This window comes from Strongylocentrotus purpuratus, unplaced genomic scaffold (assembly GCF_000002235.5).
Source record: "Strongylocentrotus purpuratus isolate Spur 01 unplaced genomic scaffold, Spur_5.0 spur5_scaffold_19, whole genome shotgun sequence".
Lineage (NCBI taxonomy): Eukaryota > Metazoa > Echinodermata > Echinoidea > Camarodonta > Strongylocentrotidae > Strongylocentrotus > Strongylocentrotus purpuratus.
Genome location: NW_022145604.1, coordinates 30,986,176 through 31,002,722, shown reverse-complemented (window position 1 = coordinate 31,002,722; position 16,547 = coordinate 30,986,176). Strand labels below are relative to the sequence as shown.

At 39.4% G+C, this 16,547-nt stretch overlaps 1 protein-coding gene across 1 annotated transcript; it reads left to right on the top strand.

The window, feature by feature from the left end:
* Positions 1-15,482, top strand: LOC575923 (retinol dehydrogenase 7). The gene is made up of 6 exons (XM_030990876.1): positions 1-386; positions 8,443-8,650; positions 10,711-10,937; positions 12,644-12,902; positions 13,878-14,047; positions 14,393-15,482. Exons 2-6 carry the CDS (start codon positions 8,532-8,534, stop codon positions 14,677-14,679), a joined length of 1,062 nt encoding a protein of 353 aa, XP_030846736.1. The 5' UTR covers positions 1-386; positions 8,443-8,531; the 3' UTR covers positions 14,680-15,482.
* Positions 15,483-16,547: the final 1,065 nt, after the last annotated feature.

The following is a 16,547-nucleotide window of genomic DNA, read 5'->3' as shown; positions in this document are numbered from 1 at the left end:
TATATATTCACATATACTGCCCTTACAAGAAGGAGCAGACGACACAAAGCACGGCCACTGATTGAACCCAGTTCAAAGGTAAGGTTTGCTCTTGTCTACCGAGTTAATATTTAACCAATGCATCGGTACACATGCCGTCCCCCTGCAATTGCAATTGCATTGAGACTATACAGGGAACTGTTACAGATACATGTACATGTATGTTGAATTCATGAAGCCTGCAATGTTAGCTCTTTTACAGACAATCACAGGTTGTAACGCTTTGATTCTTTCGTCCGTATGCCAATCTGGAAAAGAGGCAGTAATTTCTTGGGATCTGGACCTTCGCCGACTGTTGCTGTTCAACGAATGCTGATCAACACCATAATCATCTGATATCAAACGAGGTTCGAATATAACAATGCATGACTTGGTAGATTGTGAATTGGTAGATTGATGTTGTATGCTAGTGGTTGGTACATAATGTTATGTTAATCGAGGAGAGGGCTCGAGAGTACACCAATGTGTTCGGGAGGAAATGAGATTCAGACATTTTGAGTTTTTTATGGAACTAGTTTGTCTAATATCGGATCGCCAGCCCACTGAGAGACCTAGTTAGGGTTGCGAAGTATATGGATGTGTCTCTTAAAAACCCTCAGGAGCTGTCTAAATTCATCTATTATGCATGATACTATGTATGTTTAATATAATTCATTTCGCATACGTGAATATCATTGAGGTGGGACTGTTAATATGTTGCTCTGTTGTTTCCTTATACTCACCACCTCCTAGTACCGACTAATCTCTCACTAACTTCTCCCTACTTCCATTTCGACCCTCCATAATACCAACCCTTAATATACCTCCGCTTTATATCACTGTTCCTTGGTAACCCTCCTATCCACTATATACCCTCTTCCTTATTACCCCCTTCTTTCTACTATTAATACCCTTCTCCTACCCCTCTTCCATTTTATTTTTGCTCCGTAATAATCTCTCCCATTCCTTATTGCCGCTCCTTATTACATCAAGTCCTTGTTATTATCACCTTTCCTTTCTACCTTTCTAATCATTACTCCTCGTCATTTCATGTGAGTTGGTCTTATACGTTCACTTCAGGGGTCAGCTTTCTGTCTTCGCCTACAAACTCATGCGGACCTCGGTTCGAAACCGAGTCATGCCTTTTGGCCCCAGAGGTAAATACTCATATCTGATTGACAGTGGCGGATCCAGGGGTGGGTCGAAACGGCCGCGGCCCCCCCCCCCCTTTTGGCGGCGCAAAAAAAATGAGAAGGAAAAAAGAGGAAGAAAAAAAAAGAAAGAAAGAAAGGGGGAAGGAGAAGATAAAAGAAAAGAGAACAAAAAAGTAAAGAAAAGAGAGAGAGTTCAAAAAAGGAGGAGCCGGGGAGAAAGAAAGGCAACGAAATGGCACTAAAAATTAGTGACAGTAACGACGAATAAGGGAAAGACAAGGGGAAGGGGGGGGGTGCGTGAAGGCGGATGCATTGAGGGGGGGGGGGGAGGAGGGGTGACTGGCGGTATTCCTTCTTTAGGTTATGCGAAACTGAGTCGAAATTATGCTTCTTTTCAAAAAAATCTTAGCATGCTTGTTTATGTTAAGGTTAGTGTAGAAACACTTCTGAAAAGGCCGCCCCCGGCCCCTCCAAAGAACGGCAGAATGGTAATCTATAAATTATGGGGTCATTCTTGATGGCTTGGGAGTCGTTATTAAGGAGGGGGCCGGCCCTACTCAAATGGTAGTGACGGTAACGATGGATAAGGGAATAAGGAGGAAGGGATGCACATGCAGGCGCGTACGCAGGGGGGGGGGGGGTCGAACCCCCTCGAATTTTTGTCAAATTGGCAATTTGGTCCTGATGTGTATAATGTGTAGACCAGGGGTTCTCAAACTTTTTCTTTGACGGTCCAGAAGCGATTTCTATGAAAGCTGTAAGGTCCGAAATGACACTTGTATTCTGAAGATAATGAGGCTTGTTTTTGGTCTATATCTGATCTATGGAGAATTGTTACAGTTTAAAAAAAACAGAACCGCCAGTGCTTCCACTCGTTTAAATAGAGTTTCCTGAAAAATAACATCCAATATCCTGGAATTTGAAGGAATTTTCTTAAAACTTTCAAAATGCCTCTTACGTGGATTTCTTATTTGGATGAATCGCTATGACGTTTTAATATATATTAATAATTGAGTGGGCTTATTTTGCTTTCTAATGGATCCATACAACATGGCAGAGCTTGAGGGGCCTGGCAGAGCCTTTTCAAGAGAGAAATTGTCTTTAGGAGAAAAAAGAGGTTATTTCTAAAATGAAATGAAAGGGTTATTGACTTTCAAGAGAGAAAATTGTCTATAAGAGAGGAAGAGAGGTTATTTCTAAAATGAAATGAAAGGGCTCTTGTCAAATTGCCCTTTCATTTCATTTTTTCTCTCGAAATAAGGCTCTCTTTCTCTCTTATAGACAATTTTATAAGATGGAATCTTCAATCTGAAGCCTTTTTGTGCTCTTTGAAAATGGCACACTGGATGGGGGCAGTGCAATTTAAATTCCAAGGGATGGATTAGACTTTTTATCGCCCTTGAAAGTCAAATAGCCCTTTCATTTAAGAAATAAGGCTCTCTTTCTCTCTTATAGACAATTTTATGAGATGGAATCTTCAATCTGAAGCCTTTTTGTGCTCTTTGAAAATAGCACACTGAATGGGGGCAGTGCAATTTAAATTTCAAGGGATGGATTAGAGTTTGTGTCGCTCTTGAAAGTCAAATATCCCTTTTATTTCATTTTAGAAATAAACTCTAATACATTCCTTGATATTTAAATTGCGCTGCCCCTATTGCGTCCTCTTTTTAAAGAGCACAACAGAGCCCTCAGATTAGGCAGCAAGTAACAAAACAAACACGTAACACTGAACACAACATTCAATGGGATGATGCCCATATCATTGAGTTTGAAACGCACTTCTGGTCAAGAATGGTAGAAGAAGCATCTGCATAAAAAGGATGAATTCTTCACTGAATAGGGATTCTTGCTATACACTTTTACCTTTGTGTAAATAATAAAAGGTCCAAAAATTTAGGAAATTCCAAAATGTCGTCATGAGCGATAGAAATTGTCATTTCCTCCTTGAGAGTCACATAACCCCTTTCATTTCATTTTAGAATTTAACCTCTCTTTCTCTCTTAAAGACAATTTCATATAACTTCTGTTTTCGTATTGTTGTACTTTCGTCCGCAGACTACTTTAGCACATGTCGAGCCAACTCAGTCGTAAATGTAATATGTAGGCCTAAGTGTAAAGTTAAGTTTCATGTTCTTCCTTTTTTCTTTCTTTCTTTCTTTCTCTCCCTCTCTCTGTCTCTCTCCTTTTCCTCTATCTTCTTTTAAAAAAAACATTATTCTTTCTTGTCTTCTCATTTTTCTGTGTGTGACATGCGTCACGCGTACGTCTATCAATGTCTTAATATGGTAGATTTACATTTTGATGTTTCCCTTTGTAGGTGCACCTTATATTCCAGAAAGTGTCCTATTTTGATGGTGCCCCCCCCCCCCCCATGTATTGATCTTGAAAAATAACTTTCTCATTAATTCTATTTCCAATATATCTAATACTTGCACTAATCTCCAATTTTAAAAAAATCGTCTACTTTCTCTCAAGACAACATTATATAAAGGATTCATTAATGCAAGGCTATCTCGCGAGTAATCTCTCAATTTCTAACTTCCTGCTCTCCTCATCTCCCAGTCTCCCTTGCTTCAATATTCCTCGTTACTTCCTTCCAATTGAACTTCAACTTAATTGATGTTATAGGCTACACTGTATCTATTCTTCAACTACAGGTAGATGCAAATGTTACTCAAAATCCATTATATAAATCACACTCAGGATACAGCCAACTGATGAGAATTGCTTCAATCTATATTTTACATGTATCATTAATATAATGGTTTTACAATGGCTATGGTGATGAGTTGTCTAGGTAACATGTTGATGTGTTTGTTAAAATGTATTACCATGGTGCACCTTCTTGGTTATAAAAAAAATATGTGTATGTATTAACGTAAGTTCGTGCCTTTACATATCACAGTAGAAATCAATGTTTTATATTTGATGCAGAATAATATTAATATTTAGAGATTAGAAACACAAACAGTTTCCATAACCGTTCAAGTGTTTCAAGAAAAAGTTAAGCAAACTTTCTCCTGGATGTAAATTCACACTAGCGAGCTCTCCGATCCAGGCTAGACTCTTCGCCAGCGGTTTCATTTGAATTTTAAGCGGTTTCATTGGAATTAATCGAGAAATTCCCCGCGCTAGCGTGTAAATAAAAAATACGCCGGCCGGCCATACGTAAATGGCAGTGACGGTAACGACGGATTAGGAGGAGGGGTGCATACGTGAACTACCTTTGCTAACTGCCCTTTTATTTTTAATCGTGCCCCTTTTACTTTCTAATAAGGGACCTATCCCCTTTTCATAAATGCCCTTTTCACCTCTGATAAATCAATTTCTGATGGATACCCCTTTTCCGTCAACAAATGCCCATTTCCCATACTCATAAGTGCCCTCCCAATAAACAAAATCACGTGAAAATCACGTCAATATCAAGGTATCGACTTGAGGAGAGTTACGTTCTTCAAACACCGGACATTTACGTAAATGTGTTAATACGTTTATTGCATTAGGTAACTTAAAACACACGTACACTAAATCACGCAATTGTCACTGCAATATCACCATTATAATAACGTGATTATCCCTACCTTGGAGACCATGGTTTGTAAACCTAATACTCCCGTGTTTGTTTGGTTATGAAATTACTTCTTCATACACGAAATTATCGCGTCACAGAAACACGTGAAGCGTTAGTGATAGTTTTAGTCAAAATATCTGCGTGAAATTCACGTGAATATTACGAGGCTGACTTGAGATGAATCATGTTCTTCATTCACGTGAAATTTACGTCGAAGAGGAAGTATGTTACTGTAACCCGCGTTCAACCCAATAGTTACGCAAATGTTACACAATAAATGAACCAAAATAATGACGTTCTCATCCCGTTTCTGAACATCGTGTCTTGGATCTTCCATAATTACGTCCAGGCGCGCCGGAAGCAGTTTGGGATTAGAGGGGGTTGGGTGGGGGGGGGGGGGGTGGGTGCAAACATCCCAGAAGAGTTGCAACTGGTCCAGTTGATGAACCATTTTAATGCCAACTGGTAACCCTGGAAATTGAAATGGGCTAAATGATCCAGTTGATCCAGGCCAGTTATAATTCAACTGGTCTAGTTGAGCCATTAGAACCATTTGGTAAAACTTCCAACCAGTTTGAACAGCAACAACACTTCAATACTGGTACGTCTGTATTTCCAATGTAAGGGCATTGGTAATAAGTAGACTTACATAATTGAATTAATCGAAAAAATTTCGTATACTTGTACTTTATTGAAATTATTTTAGTTTACAGTTAATGTTTCCCTTATTCATGTTTAACTAAATGTAATTTATACGAAGTAGCGAAATGTCCTAATAACTGGTAATTTATATTTGTAGTATTTTCGAAATGAATTGCATATAACTAAATCATCAGTAATTAAGAAATATGCTGTAAATTCACATAAATTGTTTAAAAAACATAGATCTGCACGCACCCCATATTCAATATGCAAATGAATTGGTGTCAGCTGGGTCGACTCGAAATATGCCAACGCTCAGTCATCAACTGGTGCAACTGAAAATATGCACACTCCAGTTATCAACTGGTGCAATGAAAATATACCAACAGTCAGTTATCAACTGGTGAACATAGAAATATGCCAACAGTCACGGAATTATCACCACGGAACTTAAATGGTACTGTGAAACCATCAAGACACCCAAGAATAACTCATTTTCACACATGGAAAACACGGATTACCCAGCTTATATTAATAATCCGTTTGAGTCACGCGATCATCACCGCGGAACTGCTGGCAACTTTGACTACGATTTAAATAGGTGTTTTAAGACACTTAATCATGACTAATTTTTCACACCTAAAAGTCACGTATGCGCTGCTTAGATTAATATTCCGTTTGAGTCACAAGATCATCACCGCGGAACTGCTGGCAACTTTGACTACCATTTAAATAGGTGTTTTAAGACACCTAATAATTACTAATTTTTCACACCTAAATATCACGGATTCACAGCTTAGATTAGTAATCAGTTTTAACTACGTGATCATCACCAAGAAATTTATGGTAACTTTAAAACCATTTAAATAGGTGTTTTAAGACACCTAATAATGACTAATTTTTCACACCTAAAAGTCACGTATGACCAGCTTAGATCAATAATCCGTTTGAGTCACGAGATCATCACCGCGGAACTTATGGCAACTTTGACTACCATTTAAAAAGGTGTTTTAAAACACTTAATAATTACTAATTTTCACACCTACATATCACGTTTTCACAGCTTAGATTAGTAATCAGCTTGAGCCACGTGATCATAACCAAGAAATTTATGGTAACTTTGAAACCTTTTAAAGAGGTGTGTGAGACACCTCAGAATTACTAGTTGAATATAACCAGAGATTCACGGACAGAACAATAAGACGATTAGCCGGTGTAAGTAACGTGATTATTACCATCAACATTGGGTAACCTGTGAAACCAATCAATAAAGGTGCTTACAAGACCAAATAATTACGTATTTATCGCCACCATCGGTTAACTGACAAAAAACTCGTTGCTTGGTCAAGTGGTTATTTGGTCATAAACACTTGATTTACAGAGGTAAGTGGAATCACGTTACTCCAGTCGCGTGATAAACTGGTGGTTTTTAGGTTAGATGAAAACGTGAACAGGAGTACCTTTTTTGTTTAAATGAAGGCACGTGTCGATAACGTTTAAATCTAGTTCAAAAGGCACTATACTTTAAAATCACTTAAAATACACTCCCAAAAGAGGTTACTTTTTAGTGTTCTGTTTATTGGGCTATCTCATTTCTGGTGAGTGCCTCCTTTCAGGTGTAAGAAGTGCCCCGTTTGAACCTTTGATAATTACTCTTTGTACCTTGACACATGCTCCTTTTCTTTTCTAATAAGTGTCTTTATCCCCTTCGATATGTGTCCCCTTAACCTCTCATCATCAGGCACGTAGGCACGGGGGGGGGGGCACGTGCCCCCTAACCTGCTCATCATTAGTCTTGCATCTAATTTAAAGCGACTAAGAGTAATTTATATTAAGCTCGCTCGCTCGCTCGCATTTATAGATGATACAATTATATGTCACTTTAAAACAAATGTTTTTTCAGTCTTCCGTGATGCTTATAACCCCATCATGATTTGTTTTTTCCTCTTTATGAGATGTAATTTTTCACTCTGCGACCTCACAGATCTTACATTTTTTCTCGCTCGCTTTGCTCGCTCGCAAATGAATATTCAGACAGTCACACCCATCCGAAAGTGTGATGCTTAAGCAATATCTTGTATGATATATAAAGAAAAACAAATATTGAAATCGTCCCTGATAATGGAATCACAATGAAAGGGTATATACCAATGTCTAAAAAAATGTATATTTTCGCTTTGAGATTTCGCTTTGTAGGTGCCCTTTTTTGTTGGTGCTTTCCACTTTGGAAAAAGCTCCGCCGCCCCTGCTTTATACGCATTACCGCCACCGTTAATTTCACGTTTGCGCGCACAGGGGGTGTCTGTGTGTGTGTTGGGGGGGGGGGGGGGGGAGGGGGTTCCTCTCTAGCTCTGAAGCTGATTTTTTTTTACCTGGATTCGTGCGATTCGGTTAATACTTTTAGAGGGAGTCTGAGGGGTGATGTGCCCCCCTCTGAAGCTGACATTTTTGGGATTTTTGAAACTGGATTCGTGCGTTTTGGTTAATACTTTTTTTGGGAGTCTGATTTGATTTAACAACACCTGCAGTTAATGCGGGATGGGGTTGCAGCCTCTCTTTCCCCGAAAATTTAAAAAATTACCAATATGCATTTGTTATATCTTATCTCGTATATTTTGGTGACAATTAACACTTTTCACAACATACATAAGCTCAAATTTCCGCTCACTCGCCAAATTATTAAACCAGGAAATAAATATTGGGGCAAGAGGCTTCAGCCCCCACTGATGGAAATGTCAAAAAAATTGCGCGCGAGCATAACTTGAAAACGGGGAATGTTGATATCGGACAAGAGCATGTCCCCTTTCCAAAATAATTGTGCCCGCTTGTAGGTACAAGTACACTATTAAAGTACAGTGCTTCTAATATGACCTTGTCAGTATTGGTAAGTTTAAATAACGGTCTGCGCGAATTTCGAATTTCCGCCCCCCCCCCCCGCCATTGGAAAATCCTGGATCCGCGCCTGATTGATACACGTCTGTAAAAAAAACAATTCACACATACACCTACTCTTTCACTAGAATGTTTCTTTGTTTAATACGTCTTTTCTCGTTTCAGTCTTATCTTTAGGGTTATAGGTTTCACCTCTGACCAATCCTGAGAGTTGTCACAGTGGTACCATCTTCAAGGATCCTCCTACCAGCATCATGGAACTCAAATGGGATATGATTGTGTTGACGTTAACTGGGTTGTTTGTCCTCTGGATCGTAAGCATGTTCATGGAGAGTCTAGTTCGTTCTGTATTGCTACCAAAAGTCATTGACAAGTAAGATATCACGAAACGACACCTGCTCCGACCCCCCCCCCAGTCAATCTCATACTCTTACCAAAACTTCCAAATTCAACCCCATACCAAACAAACAAAACAACGATAGGCATATCTAGATTAGTAGATCTAGCTCCAACTCTAATCTAACCTGAAAACCCAATTGCAACCATCAATAAAGTCGGGGTTATACATGTGATATGATTGCAGGGCCCTCTGTGAGAACAGTATTAATACGGATGAGACTACCCTGCATGAACAAGACATTAGTATTATTATTGTTGTTATTATGACCATAACTCTACATTTTTGACGAAATCTGCCTGTACATTGCCGGAGCATTTTCATGTAACCTAAGTGAGTAATGATTAATATGTGAAGCTCTAATGTTATGATGTTGATACCGTCATAGTCACCAAACAGTTAGCGGTGCCAGTAATTTCCTCGTGACCATTAAATGTTGTTTATTTATTATTTCCTTTGATTTTTCGATATGGTAGTCTTCATCTGAGTCGATCCGGTGCCTGAAAGAATTTAGTGCTAGCCTTTGTCAAATTTAATGTTGTATATGGTATTAGGAGTTTTCTCCCATTTTTCTTTTTTTTTCGTAGCGAAAAAACCTATCATATCATATATTTCATATATTCAAATCGTTGTTCATGTTCTTGTCACCATCATCATCTCGGTTCCCTTCTTCACAGATTTCATATTTTCGGAGGGAATATTGTTTTGTTTTTTTAGCAGATGTTTCTGCATTCATTGATAAATCAAATATAGAACATTTAAGTAACAATAATACTATATAATACAACTGATTTACATAAAGAGTGACAACACACATATAAAAATGCATATACATATAATTGAAAACTTGGAAGTATGGAGGTAAGAAAAATAATCAAGATAAATGCAGAGGCTAACTACCTAAGCATATAGGGAGAAGAATGGTATTGGAACGAGAGGGATGATGATGGTCTAGATACAGTAAGGAGAAGATGGGAAGAGGGTGACAAAAGGATAATCGTGCCGATTTCAGCAGCGTTCATTACTTGTCTTAAAAGTATAATTTTACCTAGAAGTTTTAAAGAGCGTTTATTTTTTTTCTTCTAAAACGATCATAAACCGTGTCTAGTTCGTTCTATATTGCTACCAAAAGTCATTGACAAGTAAGATATCAGGAAATGACACCTGCTCCGATCCCCCCCCCCCAGTCAATCTCATACTCTAACCAAACTTCCAACTTCAATCCCAGACCAAAAAATGATCGGCATACCTAGATCTAGCTCCAACTCTAATCTGACCTGAAAACCCAATTGCAACCATCAATAAATTGAGCTGGGGTAATATATGTGATATAGGTCTTCAGGAAAAACAGTACTGGTGAGACTACCCTGGGTAAACAAGACATATTATTATTATTTTTTTTTTTATTATGACCACAACTCTAAATTGTTGACAAAATCTCCCTATATATTGATTATTATTACCCAAGTGAGTAATAATTGATGTGTGAAGCTCTAATGTTATGATGTTGATACTTCATAACAGTTGGCGGTGCCAGCAATTTCCTCGTGACTATTTATATTTGCTGTTTCTTTATTTCATTTCCTTTGATTTTTCGATATGGCAATCTTCATCTGACTCGATCCCGTGCCTGTAAGAATGAAAGTGCTAGCCTTTGTCAAACTTAATGTTGTATATGGTGTTAGGAGTTTTGTCCCAAATCTTTCTCTTTTTTTGTAGCGAAAAAGCAATTAATTCATTTATTTCATATCGTCGTTCATGTTCTTGTCACCATTTTCATCTCGTTTCCCTTCTTCCGATTTCTTCGCAGATTTCATGGTATTAGGACGAGAGGGATGAAACGGTCTCGATAAAGTTAGGAGAGTTTGGGAAAAGGGTGCATGATACGAACGATAATCGTACCGAATTTTAGCAGCATTCATTACTTGTTTAAAAAATATAATTTTACCTACAAGTTTTAAAGAGCGTTTATAACATTTTTGCTAAAACGATAGTAAATTGAACATTGTTCACAAAAACCATCTGTTTCGTTTTAGATACGTGTTAATAACTGGCTGTGATACTGGTTTTGGAAGCATTGTGATTCGTCAGTTAGACAGACGAGGTGTTCACGTGTTCGCCGCGTGCTTGACTGCTAAAGGTCAGAAAGAGGTCGAATCCAAGACATCAGACAGGGTCATCACTCTCCGATTGGACGTCACCGACCACGAGAGTGTCGTAGCCGCATCCGAGTTCATCAAGAAGAAACTGCCGAAAGATACAGGTAAACATAATAATCAAATTCCAAAATGTGTGAGGGTTAAACTTCTTATCTCGATCGAAAATCTATACCTCATGATTTTTCAGCTCTTGAGCAACAGCTGCGGCCGTTATTGACTATTATGTGAGAAGATTCAGGTCGGGTTATATCGCTGGCGAAGGCTGGAACTAAGCAACGTAACATTTCTGAGGCGAATACTGTTTGTATTTAAAAACTTATCACCAATTCAGATGAACTTTTATGATAATGAAGTTCCATTTGTTTCTATAGCGCATATCACAATGGTGTACCCGCTGCACACGAGGCGTTATCTGCCTGACGTAGGACTACGACTGCGCGGTTCTTAACGCACCATGTGAAAGAGATATATCGAGACTGAAAGATGGGCGTGCTCACTAAAAATAATAGTGGTTTCTTGTATAGCACTCATGTCTGTCAGAATTAACACTCCTGGCGCCCCATAATTATTTCCGCCGACTTTATTTTGGCTGCCAATAACGGCGCTCTAGCATTTCAAGGTACGAATTCCTGCCACGTACCAATTTACATCACCTGGGTCGAGTGTGGCGAATAAGGATTAATGGCTGGCCAAAGGACATCAATGTCGCAGAAGGACTCGACCGGCGACACGTGTGACGTAGCAACTATACCACGACATTGATTACCTCTAATTGTTGTATTGCTTTATTGTTTTATTAGCGCAAGTATGAAAATGACGCCCATCGGGCAACGGTCATATGACGGTCTTTATGAGCTCCCGGAGTGCTTTGTTTGTTTGTTACACCGTGATTATCTCCAGCAATCGTTACTAGCGCACAGTGCATTTAAAGGGGAAAAATTTAAAAGGTAACTTCTTACTAAACCTGTGTCTGGAGGGACAGCTACAGTTTAATGTTGTGTCACATGATATTAGCACCGTGCCGGGCCTCGAACCCGAGAGGTTAGCAATTCCTATCAAGTGCTTAAGCTGCTCGACCACGACACCTCAGTACGAATTTTACTTTGGTCCACATCGTTTCGTTACGAGTAACTTATTGAAGAGGCATCTCTAAACCAGTCGCCATTTTGAATGGTATTGGAGAGGAGGTTAGGATGGGATGCCACTAAGTTATTCGCGCATCTGTCAACGAGGAAAAAAGACGTCCTCGGATATTTCGATTTGTATACGAGCAAGTCCATAGAATTTATACATGCATTAACAATAACTGCAGCGAGATAAACCAGTTTTCTATCTGCCGACAAGGCCAGATTCACCAAAGTTCTCACTCCTCCCCTCGCCCATACCATAAAGACACATTCATTTTTGTCTGGCTACCTTCAAGATTCTACGTTGACAGGCGCCCGGAGTATTTGTCTGAGACGGTGTCAGTAACTTAGCCAGTGATATTATTAAGGTCATCAGAGGCCATGAGAACGGTTACCTACGAAGATAGATCCTTCGCCAAAGCTGCAACCGTTTTCTGGAACTTGCTTCTGTCTTCTATGAGAAAGCTCGATTCCACAGAACAGCTCAAAACACAACTTTAAAACATATTCTGTAATCTAAACTTGAAATTGCCTGTAGATTATTTGTTAACTATTATTAGTTGGTGTAATGTGTAGGCTATTAATTGCCGCGCCTTGATCTTTAGTCTCCTGACGGCCAAATGCTTGTCTATGTCATTATCTCTAATTATTGCGGTTCCTTTGTACAACCTTGTTCTTGCCAGGACTATGGGGTCTGGTGAACAACGCTGGTATTGCCAACTTACCTGGTCTCATCGATTGGTCCACGAAGGACGACTACAAGCGCATCATCGATGTCAATCTCCTCGGCGTCATCGATGTCACATTAACCTTCCTACCTCTACTCAAGAAAGCTCGAGGTCGAGTGGTCAACATCGCTAGCGCCCTCTCGCGGGTGGCCATGGGATCAGGAGGATACGCTGAATCGAAATATGGCGTCCAAGCATTCTCTGATACGCTAAGGTAAATAAATAATTAAATAATTATCTACTTTTTTGTAACATCACTTTGTAGATCAAACCCAACAAAGGAGACATAATAGCCGAGGATACAGACAAAATATTGTTACAATTAAGCAGGACATAAAAAAGAATTACATATTGGAGAAAAATTGTTCACATATCTAGAAACAGAGGGTACTACTAAACAACTTGGAATAGTGTATATGGGAGTGTTGGATCAAATTAGCTGACAACTAAGGAAGCCAAACATTTCAGACGGCGAGAGGAGGAGGTGGGTATGTAAGGATGATACACCATGTGTTTGGATTTAGGAACCGATTTTCCTGCAAACACAGCGCGCTGAGTTCATCTATTATTTTTGTTATGCTCCATATCCCGCTTTTCTTTCATTTTTGTTTCTCTTTCTATATTACCATTTTCCGTTTACCACAACCTGTTTCCCCGGTCGTCCTGTGGCAAGACATTAATCTGCATTTACCACTCTACACTCAGGTGATGTAAATATGTACCCGGTAGGAAGAAATTCCTACAATGCCAGAGCGTCTTGTCAGGGCCGCTCGGCTGATGTCGGGGGACAACAGTCCTGAATCTGGCCGATTTAATTTCGATCTCCACCACACCAGCGTAATGCGACCTCCCCCTACTCACTTGTTGCCAGCCGAAGATGGCGTTGATCATTAAATTGGGACGCCCAGCGAAAAATCTTAAACTGGGGCATAGGGCTGGTATCGTAAATGTTTTTTTACACAACTGTTCGAGCGTATGAGTTCGTTGGTAACGCCATCTTTGGCGGCTTGAATCCAGTTTAGGGATTTATATAAAGAACCGGCCAGATTCGTGACTAGGGTAATAAAAGTCATTTTTAAGAAATAGTAGTATTAAACGCTATAAATTTTACAATTATCATGGTAACAGCATTCACTGGTTAAACGAACTGAATATACTTTTTTTTACTTGACTTTTTGGATATGTTTAGGAGAGAAAGTCGTATGATGAACTACGGGATCAAAGTGAGTATCCTAGAGCCTGGTTTCTTCAAAACCCAGCTTACCAGCCCTGAGAAGACTAGATCTGAGATTAAGAAGAGTTGGGATCGGTTATCAAAGGAGAAACAAGCGGAGTTTGAACCAGACATGCATGAGAAATGTAGGTTAAATTAGTAAGATGTAGTGATGATGATGGTGGTGATGATGATGATGATGATGAGATAGTGGTGGTGATAATGATGGTGGCGGATGTGGTAGTGATGCTGCTGATGATGGTGATGATGATGATAACAATGATAATAATAATAATTCTGGTGATGATGATGAGATGGTTGGTGGTGATGATGGATTGATAGTGGTGGTGCATGGTGGTGGTGGTAGTGATGAAGATGAAAGTGATGTTGGTGTTGGTGGTGATGATGCTTATTATCTATTGTGGATGGATGAGAGCACACTAAAAGCTAATGTTTTGTATCGTAATCTATATTTCTTTCTCTCAACACAGTATCGAACATCTCTGTCAACTTCATGAACTTCGTCTCCTCCCCCAACCTTACCATCGTAACCAACGCCATGATGCACGGGCTACTAGCCCGCTGGCCCAAGACCAGGTACTCATGTGGACTAGATATGAAGGTCATCTTCATCCCGCTCTCCTACGCTCCGACATGGTTCACTGATTTCTGGATCGGCCGGTCCACTCATAATGACAAAGCACCTGAAGAAAAAGAGAAAGAGGAAAAGCTACAGTCCGGTGCCTTTGGATCCATGTTTGTCGCTACCAATAATTAGTGCCATGGGCATCAATACCTGGCGGATTTTTGTGCCATAATTATAAATCGCCATTTTTTGGCCCGAATTCACAAAGGAGGTTTGTCGAAAAATCTCCTTTTGTTTCGACAAACCTCCTTTTGTTTCTTACAAACCAAGGTTTGTAAAAACGCGTCGAAATGCGTCGTATGACGCACATAAACCTCGGTTTGTCGACAAACCTCCTTTGTGAATTCGGACCAATACGTTCGTGCCAGCCACAGTTTTTTCCTGCAACAACTAAAGTAATTACTGTAGTTTGATTGCAGTAAACAAGCAGAAATAGAAGAAGAAATCATTTTGCGTACAGGACTTTTGTTTCACAAAGGCTGATCTTCCTTTTACCAAAAATACTATGATTCTTTGGCCGAGCGGGCGGGCGGGGCACAAGTCCGCAATGTCTGTGACATACACAAAAAGGCGTCATCCCATTCTTATTGTTTTCTTCCTTCATCTTTTTTTTTTTTTTTGGGGGGGGGGGGGGGGGAACACGCACCCTAATTATACCCCTTTCCCCTGCCCGGACCTGCCACTGCATGAAATCAAATTTAATATATGCAATACGGTGCGTGCATAACATATCGACTTGTATGAAAACAGGATGAATGTGTTATTGTAAAACTGCATTCTACATTCGATAATGATAGAGATAGTACTTTCTTTTATATTTGCTCTTCATTGTTATAACGAGAAATGAAACTCCGTTTTGTTATTTTTGTATGGTGATTTGTCATTGCATCAGAAGAAATCTGAAATAAATACATGTAGAACAATTTGATTCAATATTTCAACTCTTAATTGATTCATTTATACTTTCTGTTTCTTTTCTTCTTGTAATTAGATATCTATTTCAAATTGGCGCTGCCATTTCACCCATGGGAGTTTATCGTCATATTTTGTTTTTTCTGTAATTTTCCAGGGGAAAACCCCTTATTATTCTATTACAGATAAACATTTCCCATCCCGTAGTTGGTGAAAACAATTAAATGCGATTGTGTTTGTGGCAGATTCGATTTGAAAAGGAAAAGAGGGTATAAAATTACCAATGTTTTTGATGAAGTAAAACCAGAGCGACCACAGGTGGTAGTTCCGAAGCCTCATTTTTATTTTATTCTGATATTGGATTTAATTGAAGCTATCGCTCAGGGAGGAAATAACAACTAGTGCAAGAGCGGAAAAACGAAGATCCTAACTTTGATCAAAATAATATATCCTGAAATTAGATTAAGGGTTTTTTGCCAAACTTGGTTACAAATATTAAGAAACTCTCTTTGGAGCCAAAGTAGTGATAACCCTGCGTAAAATAATATGGTTCCACGTCCTTCTAGCGCCAAACATACACAAAATCTACCTCTGTGGAAGCGGAGATAAAATGTCCAATCTATTTCCATGCAGTGAGCAAAATATGACCCCTAAAAGTATGAGAAAATGTGCAAAATCATCAGGAAAAACTGTTATCTTAGTCATGACGTCATTCATTACCTACGTTAGGCAACTCATGGTGCACAGGGCATCGATGAGGGTGGGGATGAAGGGGGTGGCATCCTCGGTCAATTTCCTGCTGAGAGTTCCATAGTAATATTGTCGCGATTTATGGGAATTTTTTAGAATTTTTGTTGTTTTTGGTGGTCAGTAAATGACAAGCTTGTCCTGTTTTATTTTACGATTTCTGTGCCTGTGTGTTTGTTGAAAACGCATCCTATTATGGTTAAATGACAATGTTGCATCCACATTGGTAAATGCATGGTGTGAGTATACACGTGATTCAAACAAGCAGAGTGCTTTAGGTACGTGTACATGAACACTGGGGCATGTACCCCCCCCCCCCCCCCCCATCTAATTGAATGGCA

Bases quoted from the DNA above. Each gene is read 5' to 3' on its own strand.
- LOC575923 (XM_030990876.1), top strand. From the start codon at position 8,532: ATGGAACTCAAATGGGATATGATTGTGTTGACGTTAACTGGGTTGTTT. The intron at 8,651-10,710 runs GTAAGATATCAC...GTTTCGTTTTAG, and splicing joins CTACCAAAAGTCATTGACAA to ATACGTGTTAATAACTGGCT. The intron at 12,903-13,877 runs GTAAATAAATAA...GGATATGTTTAG, and splicing joins GCATTCTCTGATACGCTAAG to GAGAGAAAGTCGTATGATGA.